This window comes from Poecilia formosa, unplaced genomic scaffold (genome assembly GCF_000485575.1).
Source record: "Poecilia formosa unplaced genomic scaffold, Poecilia_formosa-5.1.2 Scaffold183, whole genome shotgun sequence".
NCBI lineage: Eukaryota > Metazoa > Chordata > Actinopteri > Cyprinodontiformes > Poeciliidae > Poecilia > Poecilia formosa.
The window spans coordinates 792,895-812,523 of record NW_006800122.1 but is presented as its reverse complement, the minus strand read 5'-3'; the positions used below and the strand labels follow the sequence as shown (position 1 = coordinate 812,523).

Genomic DNA, 19,629 nt, shown 5'->3' with positions numbered 1-19,629 from the left:
GGCCTGCCGGACGGGAGACCAACGACTGGTTTGTTGAGGGATTTTATCTTTGGATTAATCACAGCAGGAGTCCACGTCAGAGGAGCCACAGCACAGGGGAGATTAAGTTTGGCTTCATCCTTACTTCTTCATAATCTCACTGGCTGTTCCTTTTTTTTTTTTTTCTTTTTTCTGGGGAGTAATGTGAGTACCTACAGTATAGGTTTGGGTGCAAAGAAAGGACTTGTGTTGCAGTTACAACCCCATGGATTCACCCGAGGGCCCCTCTTCGTCCTTTTCAAATTCACCTGAGGAGCCTTCGGATAACGCTCCGGCCCCAGACTCCTCCCGCCACACAACCCACACCGGCCACCAGAGCGGGCTCAGCAACCTCAGCTACGGAGTCGGTGTTGCCTGGAACCACTTGAGGCCCTTCCTCCCCTTCTTCCTCATCAGCTTCATGGTTGTGGCCCTCGTCTATCTGATGCAGGCCATCATCTACGGGGGGCCCTTCAAAGACCCGCTCTTCTTTGTCAAGTTTTACGAGCGGTGGCCGCGACCAACTCCTCCGCAAGAGTCTCCGTCCCCTACAAAGGCTTTCACCACGGTCCCCTCCCCGTCGTTTGTCCAAGTCCTTAACGGTGTTCTCAGACTCAACGATACATCGTAAACTGGAGAAGATGCTTCTTTCTGGTTCGACGTAACCGAAGGATGTTCCAAATACTGACTGGGGGGATAAGACCAAAGCAGATCTTGTTGTTTGTGTTAAGTTTTATATTGTGTCACTTCTGTGGAAAATATTAAATGGGAGAATAAGGGTTTGGGCCTCCATTGATGCGTCAGTCACCGAGAAATTAACAATGTCAGCGAGTTAATCAAAGGTGTCGATCGAGTAGGAATGACTTCTGGGTAAGAATCTGTAGGTTGATTAGAGGAAATTACTAATATTCTCCCAATAAGATGAGCAGGACTCGTCAACACGTTTCGTCAGAGTTGAGCAAGAGCTTTCCAAGAATGAACTGTTACGTCATACAGGAATGTTTTCTTCAGGCTCTCAATGATTAAACATAATTATTGCTAAACGTGTCTCTTTTCTGATGATGAGATTGTTTTACGTCAAAAGAGGTGGGAAATATGAGTTTTAGAAATTAAAAAATAAAATAAAAAAACATTTTTTAACCAAAAATACTGCCAAGTCAGTTACTTAACTGAGCCAGTTGATTTGTCGTTTTTGTTTTATAGAGAGACTGTTTTTTACTTGTTTGTTTTAACACCTGTTTAACTGCTTGCTGTTGAACACAGAGATTATGCGGTTTTTATATCATAACATGGCTTAGGCTTTTCCTGGTACCGTCATCAATAATTTGTTATGACAAACAAACGATTTCAGAAGAATGAAATCTGAATCTCATAAATCTTGTTATGCTGTGTTATCCAGGACTGGACTCAGCTTATAATTCTGCACTATGCTTTGTAACTAATGGAGTCACCATTATACTTTTTTTTTAGGAGGAAATAGAGGAGAAAATATGCACATGCTGCTATATTTGTTGCAAATTAAAGAAAATGATTTTTGTATTTTTGTTCCTATGAGGATGTCTTCTGTTTTTATTTTTCTGTCTGATCCAAAATCAAGTGAAAAAGTAACTTCCCACATGATGTGTTCACTGTTTCTGTTACTCTCGAGCAGATCCCATCACACAATAAATGTGTCTTTACATCTCTCTGGAGGAACTTGGGGGCACTTTTCCCTGCAGAATTACTTTAATTCATCAACATTGAAGGGTTGTGCTATGACATATTGATCAGACTTAGTGTGGTTATCATGATCTTGGTTATTTTGAGTTTAAGATCGCAAACTAATAACTTTTCCTTCAACACGAAAGAGAAAGAGGAGTTCACCTTTTCATCAATTTATAGCAAGTCAGCCGGGTCCTGAAGCAGTAAAACAGCCCCAGAACCTCCCATTACTCCCACGGCCAGCATGATCATCTTTTCCTCATATGCTACTTTATTTTTATTCCAGATGAATTGGGACATTTTGAAAAAAAGAAGCCAGTTTCATAAAGTTTCACGACTGTGACATCAGTCCAGAGAGTATTTTCCTAAAACTTTTTATCATAAAGATATTTACTGGGTAATATGAGACAGATATTTGTGTTTTGTTGTTGTTGTTGTTGTTGTTGTTTTTGGAGTCAGTTTTGGCCAAAACACTTATTTTTTTTATTCTTGAATAATAGGACCTGAACTGAGGCTAGTGAAGCTTGAAGGCCGTCAGACGTTTTTCTGGGTTATTTTGTGATATGAATGATAACTTCTGGAAACCACAGTTCTATATTTTCTCCTTCTTTGTATAATGTCACTGTCTGTGGTTTAATGGAGTTCTTGTTTTTACTGCATATTAGGATATATTTAGTTGCTTTTTGATTTTTTTTGGCCTACTTTCTGTTGTCAGATAGAGACGATTTAAGTGATATCTTGATTTTATGGGTCTTGACTGAACCGTTCCTAGGTGTAGTGAAATTCAAATTAACTTTATAAAGAATCTGGTTTATAATTTTCTGATTTTACAGAGAGAGAGAGATTACATTTTCAAACAAAATGTAATCTGTTTTCCTTATAGAAATGAAATCTTTTGAAAAATAAAAGGGGAAATATAAGAAATCTATACTTCTTTTCAATTCTTTTAATACATTTAATTCAAACCTTATATCATGTTGTGAAAGTATTTATAATTTATAAAAATCTACAAAAATATCATCTAAAATGGTATTGTTGTATTTAGCTTTTTATTAGTTTGAATTTCTAAGATGTGGCTCTAAATATTTAATATTTGTATGCCTTTTTTCAGTGTTAACCCCTGCTCCTCTCTCTTTTTTCTTTAATTTTTTCTGACATTCTTTAACTTTAATTTGCTTTGTTTTAGGTACTTCCAAGAGTAATAATATTTATTATTATTATTATTATTATTATTATTATTATTATTATTATTATTATTGTTGTTGTTGTTCTTGTTGAAGGGTAACTTACAATCACACAAAGATAAAAAAAATGTGGATAAAAAACCTCCCACTTTCTTATTTTGTGTAAAAGAAGACAACAAATGCAATCCTATTTTAATTACAAATGAACAGAAATCTCAAAATCCAGTCAAAATTGGATTTCATCGTTTTGTTTTGATTTACAAAAGAAGCTGGAAGTACGTAAAGAAACCCTCTTGGCTTTATTTTCACTCTTTAGTTGACTATCCAAAAAAGTCCGGTTTTGGTCATTGTGGAGAGCCACTGTCGCCACCTGGCGGCGACAGTGGCAAACTGCTGCCTCGTTGTCCATCCCGCTTTGCTGGTGATCACCAAAATGACCCGTGGCTGGCCTCTACCTCTTTTAATCAGACGAAAATAAAAAAAAGAGAAGAAAGACTCAATTCACACGTTCGTGTTATGTATATAAAATATTTTCTTTACATTTTTGGACTTCAGAAATCATTTTAGGGCCCTTTAAGACGGTAAGTACCGACGGTGTCGGACACCTGCGCGCGTTTTACTGTATAGTAATTTAGCTAGCATAGAGTTTGTTTTTGGCAATAAAACTCAGTAGAGTTATTAGACTGCATATTATAGTGTGTTTGAAGTGGTAACTAGCAGCTGGACTGTCAGGGCCGATAAAATATGCTTATTTTGAATAGTTTGGTTTTGTAGTTAGCCTGCAAAAGGTTTGTAATGCTAAACTCAGGTGTGCTTGATCCAGGCGACTTGCCTTTGAGCCTGGACCCCTAGCTGCCGAAAAGTGATTAAGTTAGCTCATACAATTAAAGTAAAACTGAAGTCATATAATTATTTTAATGTGTAAAAGTTTGCCTAAGAAAGGTTTTTAAAAGTCATAAGTCAGTGTGTTGGAATAAATAGGATAATTATGTCTGTAATACTATTTTATATACAGGTGAGACAGACAAAAATACACTTAAAGTGAAAAATATAGTTACTTATATGAGTGACTTCTGTTTTTTATATAATACAGTGTAGTCTTTGCAAGAAAAAAAAATGCTGTGATGAATTTATTTTTAAATAATTTTCAGGTGGGTTTTTATGAAAATGACAAGATTCAGATAATTGGGTCTTTCTGTTATGAAATAAAAAGCATACTTGTGTTATCTTCTGGTCTGACTCACCTTTATTCTGTGCCTTTTGACTCCTGCTTTGAAGTGGATGGAGAAATGTGGTGCTACCAGAAACCGGGCTTCGAAGCCCTCATCGTTGCAGAACTACGAAAGCAGCAGCAATGCAGCCAGTTCTGTGACACTTTGCTCAAAGCTGGAGGTACAAACTCACTCACAAATTAGAACAAATGCATTTTTGTTGACAATTTATATAAGGTTGCTGCTGATAATTACTTGTGGGACAAATATTTGCAAACAGTTCCGTGCAAATTTTTATATTACTTAGGGTTTTCATATAGGGGAGCAGAAATTCTTGCAATATGTTGTAAATGGGTCTTTATTATCAATCAATCAATCAATCAAATTTTATTTGTATAGCACATTTCAGCAGGAAGGCATTTCAAAGTGCTTCACATAATTAAAATAAAAACAACATGTGACATTGAATAAACAGTGAGAAAGAGAAAGACATTTTGAAAAAGATTAAAAAAGATAAAAATATTAAAACCCGCACCCCTTTTAGGACTTCAGTTAAATGTCGTTTAACTGGGGCTCTAACCCTCTGGGACTTTAGTCAAAAACACCGTTTGACAAGGACTCCAACCTCTAGGTTTTTATTTGAAACGCCGTCAACTGGGACTCTAAACCCTGTAGGACTTTAGTTAAACGTCATTTATTAGTAGTTATCCGAGCTGTTTTTGGAAGTTTTCTTTGCACTTTTGCTGCTGTCTTGCTCAATGTGACTGCAGAACAAGGTCAAATCTAAAGGAATATCTTTATTTTCCTATTGCATCTTGTTTAAACGTTTTTTATGTTAATCTTTTCACCGTCAGGTGTTTCAGTCCCAGCACACAGTTGCATTCTGTCGGCCATCAGCCCTCACATCTCCTCGGCTCTGTCGTCCTCACCGGCGCCCCCTTCTGGACAGAGCCGTCTCCTGGAGTTCCAGGCCCTGGGCGCCTGCACCCTGCTGCACATCATCCGGCTCCTTTACTCCGGAGAGATGGCCGGGGAGGGGGAGAACGAGAAGCAGGAGGCCATTTACGCTGCAGCCAAGCTCGGCATCAGCGGCTTGGTGGAGGTGACGAAGAGCAGAGGAAGGTTTGGTGGAGGGACAGAGCAGTACGCGGAGGTGGGGGTCCAAACGGAGCCACAGAGGACAGAGGAGCATGAGGGGAGGCTGGTCAGGTGGAGGAGAGAGGTGAGGGATGGGTCCACCTATATGTGGAAAGAGGCGGAGGTGTCAGGTGGAGGAAGAGACATGTGGACTCAAACTGAGGAACAGCTTGTCGACTCATGTCCTCCTGTCCCCGCAGTGGTCCCCTATGAGACCATCGACATGAGCGTCCTCCAGAGTTTAGGACACACAGACTCTCATCAGCTTGTCACTGTCATCTACCCACCCGAAGAAAACCAAACGCTGCAGTACACCGCTGCTCCACCAGGCTGTCTGCAGGAATCCACAACACCTGGAAGGACATCTGTCGCCATCGTGACGCCACAGTACGCGCCTCTTCCTGCTCCTCTTCCTCATTACTCCACCCAGACGGCTCCCTGTGTGGCCGATTCTCAGAGCTGCTGGGCCGACCCTAACCCAGAGGAATGGGAAGGAGAGAGGTTGGAGCAGTTTGAGGGAAACATTGTGGGATTCATCAACCACTTCCTGAACCCGGAGAAGAGGGAGAGCCCCCGCAGGGGGCGGGCAGGGAGGAAGCCAAGGGGTGCCCAGGCAGCCAAGAGCGGACAGCAGAGGACCAGGAGACCCAGAGGGAGGCCGAGAGGGAGGGGGCGAGGCACGTTCACTCAGATGGTGGATGTGCAGGAGATTGGGGTGAGCAAACTGCAGAAACTGTTCCTGCACAGGTGGAGGGTGAGGACGCCCAGAGCAGGTCAGGGTGGGGGCGCTGTGGGCAGGAGGCTACACCAGAAGACCAGGGAGGAGCTGGAGCCAGCCAAGAAGAAGCCGAGGAGACGTGGAAACGTGTTTGAGGAGGACCAGAGTCAGGAGACGCCGCAAGGCAGAGGGGGAGCGAACACCCAACGGGAGAGAAGAAAAACCACACAGCAGGTTGCCAAGGTGAGGGATATAACCACTCAGAATTATGGAAACGAGAAAAAAAATCCTGATTTTTCTCAAATTAAATCTTCGGAAAAAAAAAAAAAAGATTTGTCGATTAAATGTATCGCCCAGCCCTAATACGTCGATATTCTGGAGCCAGAGCGAACACTGTTTTATCAAATTGTCTACACACTTCAGTGCCCTTTCTGTGAATCACTTGGACTGAAAACCAATCAGAGCCCATCATTGCTTAGACATTTTTTATGGGGAAACAGTTTATGAAGTTGAACTGAAGCCGATCTACAGTTGAAAGTGTATTTCTTGAGTAAGTAAGTTCATAAACTTTATTTATGTAGCATTTTTTACAGGTCAGAAACCACAAAATAAAATATATTAAATAAAACACAGAAAACCTAATAACACACACTCCTGTTTTCACCAATTACTCTAAGATCAAATTAGCCTTTTTCATAACATTTTTCTTCAGGGCGTATCTGAATATTTTTTATTTTTTTTTGCGTCATAATTGGTGTTTTCTCTCTCTGATTCCAGGCCAGTCTTCCTATTGGCACGGATCAGATCTGCAGGAACCAACCAACACCCTCCAACAACCTCTATGATGGGCCTGTTTTAACGTCTTCCAGTCCCTCCATTCGACCGATGCGTTCGCATGCTGCACCATACGTTTCCCCAGCATCATCCCGTCTCTACAGCCCACAGTTTGCTCCTCCAACTCCTCCGCCTCATGAGGACCAGCCTGAGCACATCGATCGTTTGTTGGAGGAGGTCTTTCAGGATCTGGACATCTTACCAAACAACAAAGCTCCTCTTTCAACAGGCAGCAACACTCCTGGCAACTCTGCTATCCAAAACAAACACCAGGCCCAGATTAGCAGCTGTGAGATGCCAGTGCTGCAGCAGCAATGTGAGGGGGAGCTGAACGACATTCTGGAAAACTTACTCCAATCATTTGAGCAGCATGATGAAAGCAATCACGCCAGCTCTTGCATTCAGATCTCTCCAGAAGCCAGTCAGGCAATTCAGAGGAATTACAAAACAACCAAGATTCATGAGGAAACCTCTCACACACCTTTTCTGCAGCGCATAGTCAATCGCTCTCAGACACCTGGAGTACAGAGGGCTGATACCGGACTATCAGACACCCAGGCTGTTTCCTCTAAAAAGTTCAAATCCGTCACACCAGCAAGGAGGCCGAAGAGGAGGAGGTCAAACACGTATCTGTTCTCGTTAGAGAAGAAAAAGGTGAAGAAGCCGGCATCGTCGCGGGACTCAAAGGCCACGTCGGGTCAGGATCAACAGGAGAAGCAGCTGCAGCAGACACCGGTGGTGAAACTGACTAGAGACAACTTGCTGTCAGTCAGAGCGGCGCGGCAGGGAAACAACTGTGAGCTTTCTGAGGAAAAGGTGACTAAACTATCTGCAACCTGCTGATGTTTTCCAGATTTCAGTTTTTCTTAAGAGGACCGAGTAATCTAAATAGAGTAAAAATGGCAGCTAACCGAAGATGATAGTCTGTCTCACTAAAAAGTAGCTATAGGTAAAAATAGGTCATCACTGTTTACTTGAATACCATTTAATTTTATATCAATACTTCACCTCAAACAGTAAAACCTACATAGACATATTACACAGTGATATATTTGAGATTTAATTCTGTTTATTCTGATGATTATCACTTAAAGCTAATTTAAACCCAAAGCTCGATTTCTACGAAAACTTAGAGTATTACATAAGAGTAAGAGATTCCTATTAAAAAGTGTGACAGATGACCTAATGTGTATTTTGCAGCAGTAAACTGGTCCCTATATCAACTGTTAAGAAATTAAATGAGTTGGACAAAGCTAAAAGGTGACAACGGCTCTTGCAGAAAATGTATCATCTCTTACTTTGGTGTGCAATATTTCCTGCAGAGTCCATCAAAGGGAAACTCCCATTTTGGCAGTTTCAGAAGGCACTTGGTCACAAAGTTCTACCCAATCAGGAGCAGATTTAGGGATCCACACATCCAGGTGAGCATGAACCTTTATGGTAAGACAAATTCTTCTGGTATTCAGGGTTTCCCCCTTGCTAAGCCTGGTGCTCCGGGCGCTAGGGCAGTCCTCCAGCTGCCCGCCGTGTTTTTGAGTTAAAAATGTTTAAAGTTGACAGGAAATTTAAAAACATCATTTGATAGTTATGCATTTTTGGAAGACTTGAAGATTAATACCTAAACACCAACTATAAAGTGTTTAAAAAAAAAAGGGAATCATTAAAAAGAACCTAATAAATCAACAATGCTCAGCCTGGTGGGGGCACAAATAAAGCCTGGTTCCCGCCAGGCTTATACTACACTGAGGGAAACCCTGGGTATTATTAGGATGTGAAGAAGCACCACTGATTTGCAGTTAAAGGTTTACTTGCAGACTTATTAACTTGGGGCTATTTTTGATTTTAAAGGCTTTCAGTATGCGTCTCAATATTTCCCCGTTTCCCTCCCTGAAGGCTTTTCTTCCTGTCCCTTTGGGTCAATGGTGATCCAAGGTTTGTGGTGGGGATGGTGTTGTCCACACAGTCGATCATATAGTTAGTCACACACTGAGTCACGGCATCGATGTCCTCTAAACAGCCTGCAGGCCTTCTTCAGCTTCCTGTGATCACTTTCTCACAGCTCTCTTCTTTACAGGCTGCCTCTGAACAAGGGGCTTATATTCCACCTAGAGAAATATAAGACTGGTCTAAATTTCTTGTTTTGGAAACATAACATAATTGGAAACTAAACTGATGACTTCATATGTATTGCCAACAACAACTGAGGGTGAAATATAAGCGGTTGCCAAGATAACATTGGTAAAGTCTCTTGGAAAGTAGTATGTAGTAATAATAGTAATCTTGCTGTTAAGGTTTCATTTCGGGGCTGTCGAGACGAGACTTCACAGTAACATGACGTCTCTGTTGGCAAGCACTGCTTTTAAGGACCAGTGAATCCACTGCCAAACAACATGAAGCTAAATCTTTGAGGAAGTTAACTTTGTGTCGTTGTTTTTCAGGACTTTTTGCCTTTTCTGGAGGAGGATTCAGTACAGACAACAAGGCCACCAAATCGAAGGTGTGGCAGGCCAAAGAAAAATGGAAATCTTCTTAGTTCATCTCATGTTGAGAGCACGACAACTTCAGAGAAAATCCCTGAGACAGAAAAATGTGAAGCAGTCATTGAGGAGGATGATGTAGATGTGGTGGGAGGTATGGGGCCATCCCCTGTACCTGTCAACATAACCTGGACAGACTCTTCAGAGGAAGAAATTGATGTTGGGATCTGATTCAAAGAAGTTAGTTATTTACATTGGTTTGCAGGTTTTCACAGCTAATTTGTGGCTGTTCAGTTTGTTTTAGCTGTAAACAAAACCGTTTGGAGGGTTTTAAAGCCAAAGGGTAAGAGGTATTTTATCTTAGTTCTAAATATGTTCAGCAGTCTGATTCAGATGTGTAAGAACAGGGATATTTTTAAAAGTTACAAAGCAGTGTTTGAAGAATGGAGTCTTCTGGTTTAAAGCATTTTCATGGCCTAGTCAAAGTCCAGGCCTACAGCCAGTTAAGAATCTGTAGCAACACTTGAAAATTGCTCAAAACAGATGTCCTCATTCTGATGAGACTGGAATTGATCTGTTTCATAAAGTAAAATTAGAAAAATGTTAAATGTTTCACTAAGTTCTGACTCAGGAATGTACAGTTTTTCGTTATGTGGGCCTCTGACTAGAAGGACTTTAGAAAGTAATAGTAATTCTCTATCTGTGAGGTGCATCTGAAGGTTTCCAAATTTCTGGGTGGATGTGCACTGAATTGGGAGTTGCTGCCCCCTTGTGTTGACAGATGCTTCCTGCTTGCAGCTGAGAATTGGGAGATGAGTCTGTCACACTCTTCCCATGTGGGATAAATAATTTCTGTTGCATCTTCATTTCGATTAGTTTCTGAGTGCCATGTTTAGCAGCTCCAGTTGGGGGTGTAACATTTTCATAAACTGGAACCGTTTCTGTCGCTGTAGTGACGGGATGAGGGGCTCGCCCAGGGCAATGTTCATGCTGTCATGGGGTGACTGACTATATGCACAAAAACACTTTTTAAATTTTAGTTTCTAAAAACGTGTAATTTTCCCCTTTAAATCTTTTAAATGTCACGACATGCAAGCTAAAATCCAAATAAAAGAGACTGACGTTTGTGGTTGTAACCTGATAATATTTTGGGAAATTGCTGAATAAATGATTCTGTATGCACCTGAGATGTCAAAACTTTTGATTATATCTTCCAAAAAAGTTTGCTTTTTTGGCCCGTTTACTTTAACCTTTTCATCCGATAGATTCTAAGTTTGCATTCATCTTAGTTTTTTTTTCTCTTTTTGCATTGTTTGCAATGATTCGCCCACATTAAAGCCATCTGAAATAATTTATCCTTTGTTTAAATAATTGGCATGTCATTTGAGCCTTATGGAAGAGGGTAGGAATAAAACAAAACCACGTGAAGTAAAATGACTTTATTAGTAATCAGCATGTGGATCGGTTTCCTTCACACAACACATCTGAGCTGCACCTTTGCTTCATTCAGCAGGGGGGATTATTCCCTGGGTCTCCAGGTTTCACACCTGTCTGATCAATTTCCTGTCCTCTCCACTGAGCTCAGGCTAGAGTACAGCTCAGGTGTGTGCCTGCTGCGTGGAGGAGCCTTTAAACCAAATAAAAAGACAATGAGCGTCATTAATGTCAGCATGTGTGTGAAAGTGTGTAATTCCCTGTGCTTTAACAGTGCGATATTGTCTCTTATCACACTCTGGCAGCGGCTCTGGATCGTTGTGCGGTGTTGTCAGGTTGGGGCGGCTCAAGTCAAAAGGAAAAAGAGGAATGAGGGGAGGGAAAGAGGGAGAAGAGGGGGTTTGCAGGTATGGGGAGAGGAACTGCTTGGCCTCAATCTCAGCCCATTCTCCTCTCAGTGCTGAATGCGTCTAATGGACTGGATCTGAGGGGTCTGGCAGTGAGAGCCCCAGTTCCTCCAGTGCTGGTAGTCTCCACTGTGTCTCTCACACTCCATGATGTACTGCTGACCCCTGTAGCCAGGGAACTGGTAGCACACGAAGCTGCAAGGGGCCAGCAACAGGACGGCACAGGGTCAAAGAGAGTAACAGAGGACAATCTGTAGATCCTGTTTTGAGCTAGAACTTACGCGCCGCACTGCACGTGCATGGAGCCGACCTCAGGCATCATCCAGCCCATGGCCTGCAGAGAGGGGTAGTCGTCGCAGATCTCGGCGTTGCGGCCCATGAAGTTCTCCCTCTCGAAAATGATCATGCGGCTGCTCTGGTGGGACTGGACAAGAGCACAGAGACCGATCATGTCTTCACGTTCTCAGCCGGACGGTCGGCTGGACAAGGTGAGGACGATGTACTCACAGCGCAGTAGATGGGGCGGAAGGACATAAGACGCTCCACATGGTAGGAGATGTTTCCGCTGTAAGCGTCCCAGTGGGGGTACTCTCCCCTCTCCAGGATGAACTGCTGGCCCTGGAAGTCGTGGTGCTCGAAGCCCACCCAGCTTCACACAAAGACACAGAGACAGACCAGCTTACCAGAGGGCTCTCTGTTGCTTTGTTGAAAAGTAGAATATATTAAACTGATGGTATCAATTATGATTCACCCAGATTTTCCTATTTTGAAGTCTCTTTTGCATTACCAGCCCCTACTTGCTCTCAATGATGTCAGTCTTTAAGATCTATGTTAGCTGTGGCCATAAACAGCAGTGAAGCTTCACCTGAGTGGTCAAGTATGTAATAGATAAGCAGAGTTTGAAAGCATTCTACCTGAAATGTAAATACTGCATCCACACACTCCATTGCAGTTTGCAATTTTGCAAGTACTAAAGTTGTAATGACAGTTGCGATGCAATATATTGTACATAAAGATATTGTTTTGGCTAAATTTAACTTGTGCAGCTTGTTACTGTCACTCCAAAAACTCTTAAGAGACTTACGCTCCGCTCTCCACCCTGATGGAGCGGATGGTGTCCATGCCGCACTCCTGGATGTTGCAGCATTCGGAGGTGAACTCCAGGCACTTTCCTTGGAAATGCTCCTGCTCGAACACAGTCACCTGAGGAGACAGAGCAAGTTACCTAACCTGGTTGGTTCTCCTTCACACTGAGCACAAAATTAACAGATCATAGAAAAAGTTATTTACTCCATGTTTCCTGTTTGTGTGCAGAGGAGCGACAGATTACCTTGAAGAAAGGAGCCATGCCCATTCCTGAGTTGACCAAAGGCTGCATCATTGGGGACCTTGTAGTTTTGTACATCTTGACTCCTGATTGAGGACAGGGAAATAATGCAGAACAGTTAGCATCTTATTTTTAGATTATCTCTTCCTTGTATAAATTATGGTGGTTTTCATTTGAGAATCGTATATTGCGTCTACTGGTTGTTACTAAAAAGTGTAAATTGGAGGAGATCTGGGCTCTGGTTGCAGTAAAAGTGCTTCTGGATTTGAGAGCGACCCTGAGCTGATAGAGCAGAGATTTCCTTACCTATTCTGGCACTTTATTGGAAGAGCTCGGAGTGATACGCGCCTACCGCCTGCCTCGCGTAGAGCTTTGAGAGAACCTGGCGCTTCAGTTTTATACCGACGGGTGGGCGGGAGGCGCGCTCACAGGGGCGCGCCCGCGTCTCTCTATGAGCTCCTGTGAAAATGTCCACGCCTCGCCGGGCGCGCACCCCGGCGACCCTCTGTGACCGCTGCACGCTGTTGTCCTGCCGCATCGACCAGCTCAGCAGATCCTATAGTTCCCCTGACGCTGGAGAACAAAAGGCGCTCCGGCATGTTCGGACCCCGGTCAGCAGTCCAGCGCCCTGCCCGGCACAAAGGGCGGGGATTAAGGTGGCACACACAACTACATCTGTGAAGGTCCGAGCTAATGTATAGAAATGTTACAGAGAGGGCGAAAGTCATATTTTCTGATTCAGATTTTTAAAGTCTGCAGGTGCTACCGCTCACGCGCATTAATTGGTGAAGGTGCACGTGCACAGGTAGCTGTCTGGTTTGGCTTTCTCATTGTGGCTTATTAGCACAGTGGTTCCCAAAGTTGGGGTCTGGGTCCCACAGCTGGACGCAAAGCACAAGTTAGAAGGATTTGGTTTGGTCTCAAGTAAACAAAAATAAATAAAATATGTTTGTTAATAGAATCGTTTTATCATAATTGTTACAAGACAGAATTTTTTTTTTTTTGATATTCAGTTTTGCATATTTTTGCATCCAGTCTTTTTGTTTTGCTGAGACTTAGTTGTAAAAAGTTGTAAAAAGCACCAACAGATTTAAATTTCTGGGCTACATAAGAATGAGTAAATTCAATTAATTAATTGTCATGTAATGATTTAAACGATTAAAACAGAAAAGAATGGACACATTGCCGTCATTCACAAATAAAGGAGCACAAATAATGTTAAAAGCATTTAAGAAGAATTATGTGAGATTAAAACATTTCTCTTATTTTCACTTGGGAACTTTTTTAATTCAGGATAGAATTCAAAATCCTTCTTTTTACATATAAAGCCCTTAATAATGATAATAATAATAATAATAATAATAATAGTAATAATAGTAATAATAATGCTTCATTATGTGGATAGAAATCTGAGTGTTTCATCTCAGACTGCAGGTTCTTTGAGTTTATAGTAGGGGGATGGGAGACAGGCCTCTCAGTTATCAGACGCTTCCTCTCTGTCTCCAGCTCCCAATTTTTGTCCATGAGGCAAAAACTAGAATTAAAACTGTCCCGTTTGATAAAGTTTTTAATTTGAGTGACTGATACTATCCTGAGTTTTCACTGTAGTTATGCTGCCATAGGCTTGGGCTGCTGGAGGATAAACTGAACTGAATATTTCCTTACTCTGAAATTTTCTCCTCTTTCTCATTAGAAATAACAGGTGTAACTTCTATGTTAAACCGTGTCTTTGTGTGTAGTGTTGACACCTGCCTGGGTTTCTCTTTCTACAGTTGATACACCTGCCCTGTCTTTCTGCGTTAACCTCGTCTCTCCCAGACAAAGCAATGGGAGGAACTATTGCTGCTACCAACTCTGCTATGTCCCCTCTGGCTATTTTCATTTTGCTACTGGCTCTGTGCTTATGTGTTTAGCTGTGTTTCTAAAGGAAGTACAGCTGCTATTTACGTTTTGCTTCTTATGTGACATAGAAACATAGAAAACAGCTGATCTAAGTACCTTTAGATCAGCACTGCATTTGAAGTAGTAGCAAAAATAAGCCTCAAAAAAATCAAATTTGTAATTTCGAACTTCACTCTTGCTGAGTTTGACCATAACTGGGTCTCTACCCTAACTTTAGGAAGCACTGCTATGAAAGACAGAAGTTGAAATAGCAAAGCTGAAATTCTCTTGTATAAGTAAAATTTTGTAAGTAAAAGTTGTAGCAGCTATCACAGACACTAAAATCAAAGTGTTTCACAAAGACAAATAAACAAGAATATAAAAAGTGACATGAAAGCTATCCATCCATAGTTAAAAACCTGTCAGAATAACAACGTCTTGGAGGAGTCACTGGGGTTCATGCAGCACAGGGACAAAAGTACAGAGCTACAGAGCTTTGAGGCCTGAAAAGCCCAATCGTCACTAGTTTTAAAATGAGTCACCAACAACCTCTGAGAAGAACAGCAAGGCCGTAATAAAATCTGAGAATATTCAGGGGTTGAAGTGCCCTGACTGTCAGGACCAATACTTTAAAACTGCATCATGTAGTAACAAGGAGGAGGCCAGGACAGCGGTAATGTGCTCCCCTATTCCTTGTTACTGCATTTCACACAGTCTGATCTGTTTTTCTAAGACATATAAAAATACTGTAACAACAGTCCAAACAAAATGAGACAAAAGCACAAATCATCAGTTCAAGCTCATTTTTGACACCTGTAATCTTAATTTAGAAATATTAATTTAATGATTAAACCAATTTTGAACCGGTTGTTTAGGATGATGACCAAAGCCTAAAGAGCTGTCGAAAATGACACTCATGTTTGTTATATTGGTTTGCAAAGAAGGTTGCAAAAATGTATATATGATGCATCATAACATCTGAAACGAGAGTCTTTGTCAGTATTTAATTTCAGATAGCTGTTTGCACGCCATTGTTTGATCAATAATGTCTGGCAATTTATAGATCTCTGAAAGATCAAGGAAACATTTATATGATAATGATTTGATTTTTTGCACCGTAGCACAGCTAGCTGTCACAGGACATTAGAAAAGCAATAATTTAAAACTCTTGAAACATTGCTTGGAAAGCTGTGGGATCGTTTTATTTGTTGTTGCATTAAAATAACATTCTGTAGTTCTGATTGTGTTGGTGAAACAGTTCTTAGGATTGGAAAGGTTGTAAAAAGCTGAAGCTGCTACTCAAACAAGCACTAAAAATATAGTCTGCTCCTACTTGGGTTATTTTTCTTCTTTTGCAGAACAATAGTTCTGAATTTTCCCACCGACGTTCCTGACTTGAGCCAGCTGCAGCCTCGCTGGGATGCCAAGTGTCTGCTGCTGCAGCATTTAAAGCAGAGAGCTGAAAAGCTCACGATCAGCTGGAGAAGCAAATCTACTAAACAACTGGATTGGATAACTAAAGAATAAATGTTGTGCCCTAAAATAAGTGTTTTTCCTTGCATTTTTAAACTCATTGGAAAAAAAAATTCTTATACACAATCTTCACTAATCACATGCTCTCACTTTGTTATAATTCATATTTAAACTGCATTGTTCAAAGTCAGACTAGCACCATTTATTGTCTGGGACCTGCTGATAAAAACAGGACGATAAAATAGCCAAAAATGACAAATATGATCCTTTAAGAGGTGGCAGCTACACCACATTTGTCGTCCCGTCCCTTGCTTCTGTCCCACCTCTCTGCCCGTCCCCCTCTGATGATGAGGGGTTTCTTTTGTCCCCCCGCTCTGACCTCAGCAGGTTTGTTTCTCTCCGCCTAATCCTCCTCCTGTGGGCGCCAGCGTATAAAAGCGAGGGGCGCTCTCCGAGCCGCACACACTCTGAGTGAGGCTCGGCGCAGGCATCACACACATAGACAGGTAAGGTACGCTGCACACCTGGAAGTCCAGTCCTTTCTGTATCTTCACTCAAATCCTATTTTATAAATTTTCTTTTTTTTTATTATTTTTTTTAGTCAGCAATCATGTCCACTGGAGATAAGGCCAAGACTTCCTCCCAGACTGACGGCAAGGCCGCCCAGGGCAAGAAGTCTGAGATGGGGATGATGTCCTACAAGGTTTGCAGCCCTCACCGAGCTTCCCCTCTGTTAACATAAACTTAATGATCACATAGCGAGTGAGTTTCTCTGCGGTTCTGTGTCTCCCAGATGTACGTGTTCGATCAGGAGAACTTCCAGGGTCGCATGATCGAGATCGTCAATGAGTGCATGAATGTGTGTGAGATGGGCATGGACCGCGTGCGTTCCCTGCGCGTTGAGTGTGGACCGTAAGTTTCAGCCAGTGTGCATACATTTACGTGTTTTATTTTATTTTATTTTATTTTTTTTGCCTAAATTGTTGCATTGATGTCTCCTGACTCTGTGTTTTCCTGCAGCTTCGTTGGATTTGAGCAGATGAACTTCTGCGGTGAGATGTACATCCTGGAGAAGGGCGAGTATCCCCGCTGGGACTCCTGGAGCAACTGCCAGAGGAATGACTACCTGCTGTCCTTCAGGCCTGTCAGAATGGTACAAAAAGGAAAAAAAAAAAAAAAAACTTCCTCTGATGTCATTCTGTTTTCATTAAGATCCGAGATCTTTAATTTTCTCAACGTTTTCACCCTCAGGACCCCGAGAAGCACAAGATCTGCCTGTATGAGGTGGGAGAGTTCAAGGGCCGCAAGATGGAGATCATGGACGACGACGTCCCCAGCCTGTTCTCCTACGGCTTCACAGACAGAGTGGGCAGCATCATGGTCGGCTGTGGAACGTGAGTACTAAACTACCAAAGAGGAGATCCGGGAAACAAAGATCCCAGCTTTAATCACCCGTCTTCCCTTCCCGCTCCTCTCCCCAGCTGGGTGGGATACCAGTTCCCCGGATACCGCGGGAGCCAGTACCTGCTGGAGAAGGGCGACTACAGGCACTTCAACGAGTACGGCGCCCGCTACCCCCAGTTCCAGTCCGTGAGGCGTATCCGTGACATGCAGTGGCACCCACACGGCTGCTACACCATGGCCAGCAAGTGAGGCTCAGGGAAGGAGAGAAAGAGAAAGAGCGTTAGTGAGGGAGAGGGGCGGAGGAAGAGGGAGCGGGGGAGAGATGTCTGAGGTCTTCGTCTCAGTGCCTCTTGAAGGTCTGTGATCTAACGAAGTGAAAGGAGAAAGTCTGTGTCTGTCCCCCCCCGATCAGAGACGAGACCTCTGTGGAACGACCAGCTGGACCAGTAAAAACCACCAGATCCACCCTCCATCCCTCTCTGTCTCTACTTTTCTCTTTCTCCCCTCTGGGCTGCACTTTGCTTCCCCCTTTTTCTTCCTTTTTTTTTTAAACTCTCTCAGTTCAAACCCCCTCCACAGTCCTCTGAGACACCAGAGAGGAAACTCAGTACCTCTTGCTGTTTTACACACACGATTCTCGGCTCAGGGTATGATGCACCATGGGAAACTGAGTCCCCCGGAGCCCCCTCCGCCCCTGTCTCCTCTTGCCCCTATGCTTTACAAACCCTCTCTGCTGTACAGAATCTTGGCCAAGTTTTCAATAAAAAGAAAAACTTTGATTTCAAAGATTTTTTGCCATTGTTACTTATTAAAAAACAGTAGTAATAATAAAAAAAGAGCAACATCACAGCCAGGTTATGACGGTGTTAAAGCTTTTACGTACATAACCAAGCTTTGAGGTTCGGATGATGCTGTGCAGAATCAAATTTTGAAAATTTCCCAGTCACACAATGTTCAGTAAAAAACATCTGTAGTTTATAGAGAAGCAGAGAAAACAGGTTCGAACCCCAATGCTGCCAATCATCTGATATAATGGTGTATAGCCTACTGGAATCACTGGCTTTGGCTGATGGCAGACATTTGTAATGAAGGTTGTGCAAAAATGTCAAACCAATGAATGAGAGAAAAAAAATACAGTAAAAGAATCATGATTTAATTAGGAAAATAAATGTAGCATGAGTGAAACATCTCACCCTTTAGATTATTTATGTTTATTGACAGAAATTCAGTTAGTACTTGTATTTTTAATGCATTTTTTGTTTGATCTCTGTAATTTCAGTCCTAGTTGTCTAGTAATAATAATAACTAATACACTTTAAAAGATGAAGTATTAAATTGTCAGTAAGTTACTCATACACATATTTTTTTAAACATGTTTTTTTTGTGATGGTAGTGCTTTATTAAATTGACACACTTTTACTTTGGGAGAGTTCATTTTTATGCTTGAATATATGAATATGTAATTATTATATATATTATATTATTATGTAACATATTTTCTCAAAGGCTTAATGACGCTCAATCCAAAAAGCGTCTTTCTTTTCCCTTGGTAATGATCGACTGAGCCACCAGGAGCAGAGACGTTGGCTGCAGATGTTAGCTTCTGCTGTAGCACTGAGACAGTTTCCGCTGCGCACATTGATGCATATTAAAGTTTGAATGGGATTTAATTATTAAAACAGGCATTTATAAACATTTATAGACACAGATTTCATCACACTGATATGATGTCGACTCACCTTACGCTGCTGCAACAGCTTTGACTTCTCCAGAAAGCCTTTCCACCAGGTTTAATAGTGTGCTTAACAAAGATTTGCATCATATTTCCATAGCAGCATTTGTGAGGTCAAACACTGATGTTGGACAGGAAGGCCTGCTTGTCATCCCAGATCTAATTCATCCCAAAGGTGTAATCAGTGTGAGGACAGGACTCTGTGCAGGTCACCGCGTCTTTATGGAGCTTGTTTTGTGAACGGTAAACACTCATGTTGAAGCAGGAAGGGGTCTCTACATGCTGTTCTTGAGCTAAACTGAATCCACGTTAAGTTTGGACGTCTGTAGTTTGTTTACTCTGCAGAAAGTTGGTGACCTCTGCACACTGTCCACCCCAACATCTGCTGACCCCACTGATTATTATCTGGCTTAGCACTTGATGGCCGTGTTGTTGTTATTCCTAACATGTTATAATACCACAAGAGTTGAGTGCAGAATGTTTAGTAGTCATGACATTTTAGGATTATACTTAGAGCACAGGTGGCGTCCCATCATGGTGCCAATCTGGGATCCACTGAGCTCCTGAGATCAACCCACTCTTGCACAAATGTTTGTAGAAGCTCTTTGCATGCCGAGCTAAAGGACTTTATACACGTTACCATAGAAATGATAGAAACACCTCAACTATAAATGCTTTAGGTGGCTGTGTG

General features: G+C 42.0%; 3 protein-coding genes across 7 annotated transcripts; 2 read left to right on the top strand and 1 right to left on the bottom strand.

Annotated features, from left to right (window-relative positions):
- Positions 1-3,265: 3,265 nt before the first annotated feature.
- LOC103147468 (uncharacterized) lies at positions 3,266-15,867 on the top strand. 3 transcript variants are annotated; one of them, XM_016678442.1, is made up of 6 exons: positions 3,266-3,484; positions 4,182-4,295; positions 4,969-6,212; positions 6,747-7,619; positions 8,126-8,224; positions 15,688-15,867. In XM_016678442.1, the coding sequence occupies exons 2-6, from the start codon at positions 4,193-4,195 to the stop codon at positions 15,721-15,723; spliced, it is 2,355 nt and encodes a 784-aa protein (XP_016533928.1). In that variant the 5' UTR covers positions 3,266-3,484; positions 4,182-4,192; the 3' UTR covers positions 15,724-15,867. The 3 variants fall into 3 exon arrangements, with proteins under 3 accessions (XP_016533928.1, XP_007565892.1, XP_016533927.1); XM_007565830.2 differs by lacking the exon at positions 15,688-15,867 and adding an exon at positions 9,242-10,467; XM_016678441.1 differs by lacking the exons at positions 3,266-3,484; positions 15,688-15,867 and adding an exon at positions 9,242-10,467 and having other exon boundaries at positions 4,104-4,295.
- On the bottom strand, positions 10,705-12,865 carry cryba1l1 (crystallin, beta A1, like 1). Its single transcript, XM_007565829.2, has 6 exons — positions 12,755-12,865; positions 12,452-12,534; positions 12,206-12,324; positions 11,629-11,770; positions 11,403-11,545; positions 10,705-11,316 (listed from the first exon to the last, which is right to left on the bottom strand). The coding sequence occupies exons 2-6, from the start codon at positions 12,524-12,526 to the stop codon at positions 11,169-11,171; spliced, it is 627 nt and encodes a 208-aa protein (XP_007565891.1). The 5' UTR covers positions 12,527-12,534; positions 12,755-12,865; the 3' UTR covers positions 10,705-11,168.
- Positions 15,868-16,198: 331 nt separating the features above from the next.
- On the top strand, positions 16,199-17,994 carry crybb1l1 (crystallin, beta B1, like 1). 3 transcript variants are annotated; one of them, XM_016678458.1, is made up of 6 exons: positions 16,199-16,308; positions 16,408-16,505; positions 16,596-16,714; positions 16,823-16,955; positions 17,054-17,196; positions 17,284-17,994. In XM_016678458.1, the coding sequence occupies exons 2-6, from the start codon at positions 16,413-16,415 to the stop codon at positions 17,453-17,455; spliced, it is 660 nt and encodes a 219-aa protein (XP_016533944.1). In that variant the 5' UTR covers positions 16,199-16,308; positions 16,408-16,412; the 3' UTR covers positions 17,456-17,994. The 3 variants fall into 3 exon arrangements, with proteins under 3 accessions (XP_016533944.1, XP_007565889.1, XP_016533945.1); XM_007565827.2 differs by having other exon boundaries at positions 16,220-16,308; positions 16,404-16,505; XM_016678459.1 differs by having other exon boundaries at positions 16,281-16,313.
- The last annotated feature ends 1,635 nt before the right edge of the window (positions 17,995-19,629 follow it).

Bases quoted from the DNA above. Each gene is read 5' to 3' on its own strand.
- LOC103147468 (XM_007565830.2), top strand. From the start codon at position 4,193: ATGTGGTGCTACCAGAAACCGGGCTTCGAAGCCCTCATCGTTGCAGAA. The intron at 6,213-6,746 runs GTGAGGGATATA...CTCTGATTCCAG, and splicing joins CCACACAGCAGGTTGCCAAG to GCCAGTCTTCCTATTGGCAC. The intron at 8,225-9,241 runs GTGAGCATGAAC...GTTGTTTTTCAG, and splicing joins TTAGGGATCCACACATCCAG to GACTTTTTGCCTTTTCTGGA.
- cryba1l1 (XM_007565829.2), bottom strand. From the start codon at position 12,526: ATGTACAAAACTACAAGGTCCCCAATGATGCAGCCTTTGGTCAACTCA. The intron at 11,771-12,205 runs GTAAGTCTCTTA...CTTTGTGTGAAG, and splicing joins ATCAGGGTGGAGAGCGGAGC to CTGGGTGGGCTTCGAGCACC. The intron at 11,317-11,402 runs GTAAGTTCTAGC...GGCCCCTTGCAG, and splicing joins ATGCACGTGCAGTGCGGCGC to CTTCGTGTGCTACCAGTTCC.
- crybb1l1 (XM_016678458.1), top strand. From the start codon at position 16,413: ATGTCCACTGGAGATAAGGCCAAGACTTCCTCCCAGACTGACGGCAAG. The intron at 16,715-16,822 runs GTAAGTTTCAGC...GTTTTCCTGCAG, and splicing joins CTGCGCGTTGAGTGTGGACC to CTTCGTTGGATTTGAGCAGA. The intron at 16,956-17,053 runs GTACAAAAAGGA...TTTCACCCTCAG, and splicing joins CCTTCAGGCCTGTCAGAATG to GACCCCGAGAAGCACAAGAT.